Source organism: Archocentrus centrarchus, chromosome 4 (assembly GCF_007364275.1).
Source record: "Archocentrus centrarchus isolate MPI-CPG fArcCen1 chromosome 4, fArcCen1, whole genome shotgun sequence".
In the NCBI taxonomy this organism is placed as follows: domain Eukaryota; kingdom Metazoa; phylum Chordata; class Actinopteri; order Cichliformes; family Cichlidae; genus Archocentrus; species Archocentrus centrarchus.
Window position 1 is genome coordinate 25,534,060 of NC_044349.1, and position 1,942 is coordinate 25,536,001.

General features: G+C 37.7%; 1 protein-coding gene across 1 annotated transcript; it reads right to left on the minus strand.

Moving 5' to 3' along the window:
- Positions 1–292: 292 nt before the first annotated feature.
- LOC115779375 (mast cell protease 1A-like) lies at positions 293–1,942 on the minus strand. The gene is made up of 5 exons (XM_030728003.1): positions 1,829–1,942; positions 1,502–1,661; positions 1,124–1,256; positions 758–985; positions 293–663 (listed from the first exon to the last, which is right to left on the minus strand). Exons 1-5 carry the CDS (start codon positions 1,884–1,886, stop codon positions 496–498), a joined length of 747 nt encoding a protein of 248 aa, XP_030583863.1. The 5' UTR covers positions 1,887–1,942; the 3' UTR covers positions 293–495.

Below are 1,942 nucleotides of genomic sequence, written 5' to 3' on the forward strand. Positions count from 1 at the left end.
TGTGTAATAAATTCAGCTAGTGTTTGGAGTGTTAATAAATACAAGCTGGTTTATTTGATAACTAAATGTATTCAGTCCTAAAATAATATGAAATTAGGGATCAAATATGTGTTTTTGAATTGGAAATGACAGCATGTGGTCGTAGTGTCCATTTGTCACTTTGTGAGCTTTGGATAAAATGTAATTTCAGGTCTTAGAAACATGATGAGGTTTAGAGCTCACAAAAGACAAGAACTGAGTAGTGAGCCTCTTCTGTGATGTAGCACTTTTATTTATAATTTTCTTTTAGTACATCATAAAATACAAAACATGTAACATTTAATCTCAATTTTTCAAACACATTTTTTGCTGTGGATACATAAAAGTAAAGTATATTCTATTTAAATCTGCCCAAAGACAGCAAAGCCCAAACGCAATATTAGCATTGCAGTGATCAGTTCTTTAACACAAACAAGTTAAGCCAAACGTGATTTGAACAACCTGCGTTCACAAGTATTACATCGTTATCATGGCATTTCTCATGGTCCATAAGATCCAGTCTCTGGAGTCAGGAATCTTAGAGTACCTATAGATATCAGGGCCACCTGAGTGTGGTGTGACTGCACTGGACACCACCCCAAAAGCCTTTCCATCTTCACAGACCAATGGACCACCAGAGTCTCCCTGAAAGTATATGCACACCAATGCTTTAAGTGAATAGTGAAGCAATGATTATTAAGTTTGTTTATCCAAATGATAATTACAGAAATGTAAGTACCTCAGCTGGTCCAGTCTCTCCCTGAGAACAGTAGAAGTTTTCCAGAAAACACGCCTCATTGTCAATCAGTGTTACATTGACTTCCATGAGTTTGGGAGAGATATATTTACTGTTCCTGTCTGTTCGTCCCCAGCCAGGGACTAGACATGATTTTGGCAAAGCACCATCAATACGGCCTGCCAGAGGAATAGCTTTCACATTCCCACTGAACTTTGCCTTAGAGGTCAACTTGAGGAACAAGAAGAGATATAAAAATGAAAATCCAAAAAAAACTTTTTTTCTTTCAGTGCAGATTTGCCGGGAATCTAATGTGTTTTCTGCTCAGTTATTTGACACATTTTATTTTCTGTGTGATGAGATTCTTACCTTCAGAAGCATTACATCATTCACAAAAGAAGTTCCATTGAAGTGCTGATGTGGAAATGCTTGTTCCACGGATATGCGTTGGATTTCATTACTCCCATGTATATTGTGAACTCCTAGTGAGATGGTATAATTTCTGAAAAGACAAAAAAAATTATGTGAAAAAAATTATGAAAAAAATAATTATTGTTTCTGTGACAGTGTTGTATTCATTAAACAAAAATTATGGACATCATTGTGCCACATATAGATACTATTTATTCACGGATTTTGAAATTTTCAGGGCAACAACCTAGATCCTAGTATGGATAAGAAATTCTGTCAGTGCCCAGGACATTTTGGCATCATGCCATGGGTAAACATAAAGTTTGATAAACTCACTTGGCTTGACAGTGGGCAGCAGTCATCACAAAATCCTCATTCAGAAGGAAGCCACCACAGTACTTTATCTGACCATTTGACATGTGCCTCTCCAAAAGCACCATGTATGGCCTGCTATGTGGCACAGCTTCATGACCTCCAACGATTTTCCCTGAGTGAACTGGAAGAACAAAAAGAAAAATGCCAGTTAAACACATCCATCCCGATGCCTTTTCTGTGAGATATTGCCATGTAGAGCAGTGTAAAGCACTGCTGGATATGCAGCAGTGCAAATCACGTAACATTGTGACCAAGAAGTTTAGACATTAAAAACACCATTAAACTTACCGTGATTCTCAAGAGTCAGCACAGTTATCAGTATAGCCAGTTTGCAGTGGATAGACATGGTGATGGCAAAGCGCTACTGAGTTACTAAAGAGCAGTCGCTCAAGTCATGCACAG

Bases quoted from the DNA above. Each gene is read 5' to 3' on its own strand.
- LOC115779375 (XM_030728003.1), bottom strand. From the start codon at position 1,886: ATGTCTATCCACTGCAAACTGGCTATACTGATAACTGTGCTGACTCTT. The intron at 986-1,123 runs GTAAGAATCTCA...TTGTTCCTCAAG, and splicing joins ATGATGTAATGCTTCTGAAG to TTGACCTCTAAGGCAAAGTT. The intron at 664-757 runs GTACTTACATTT...ATATACTTTCAG, and splicing joins GAGAGACTGGACCAGCTGAG to GGAGACTCTGGTGGTCCATT.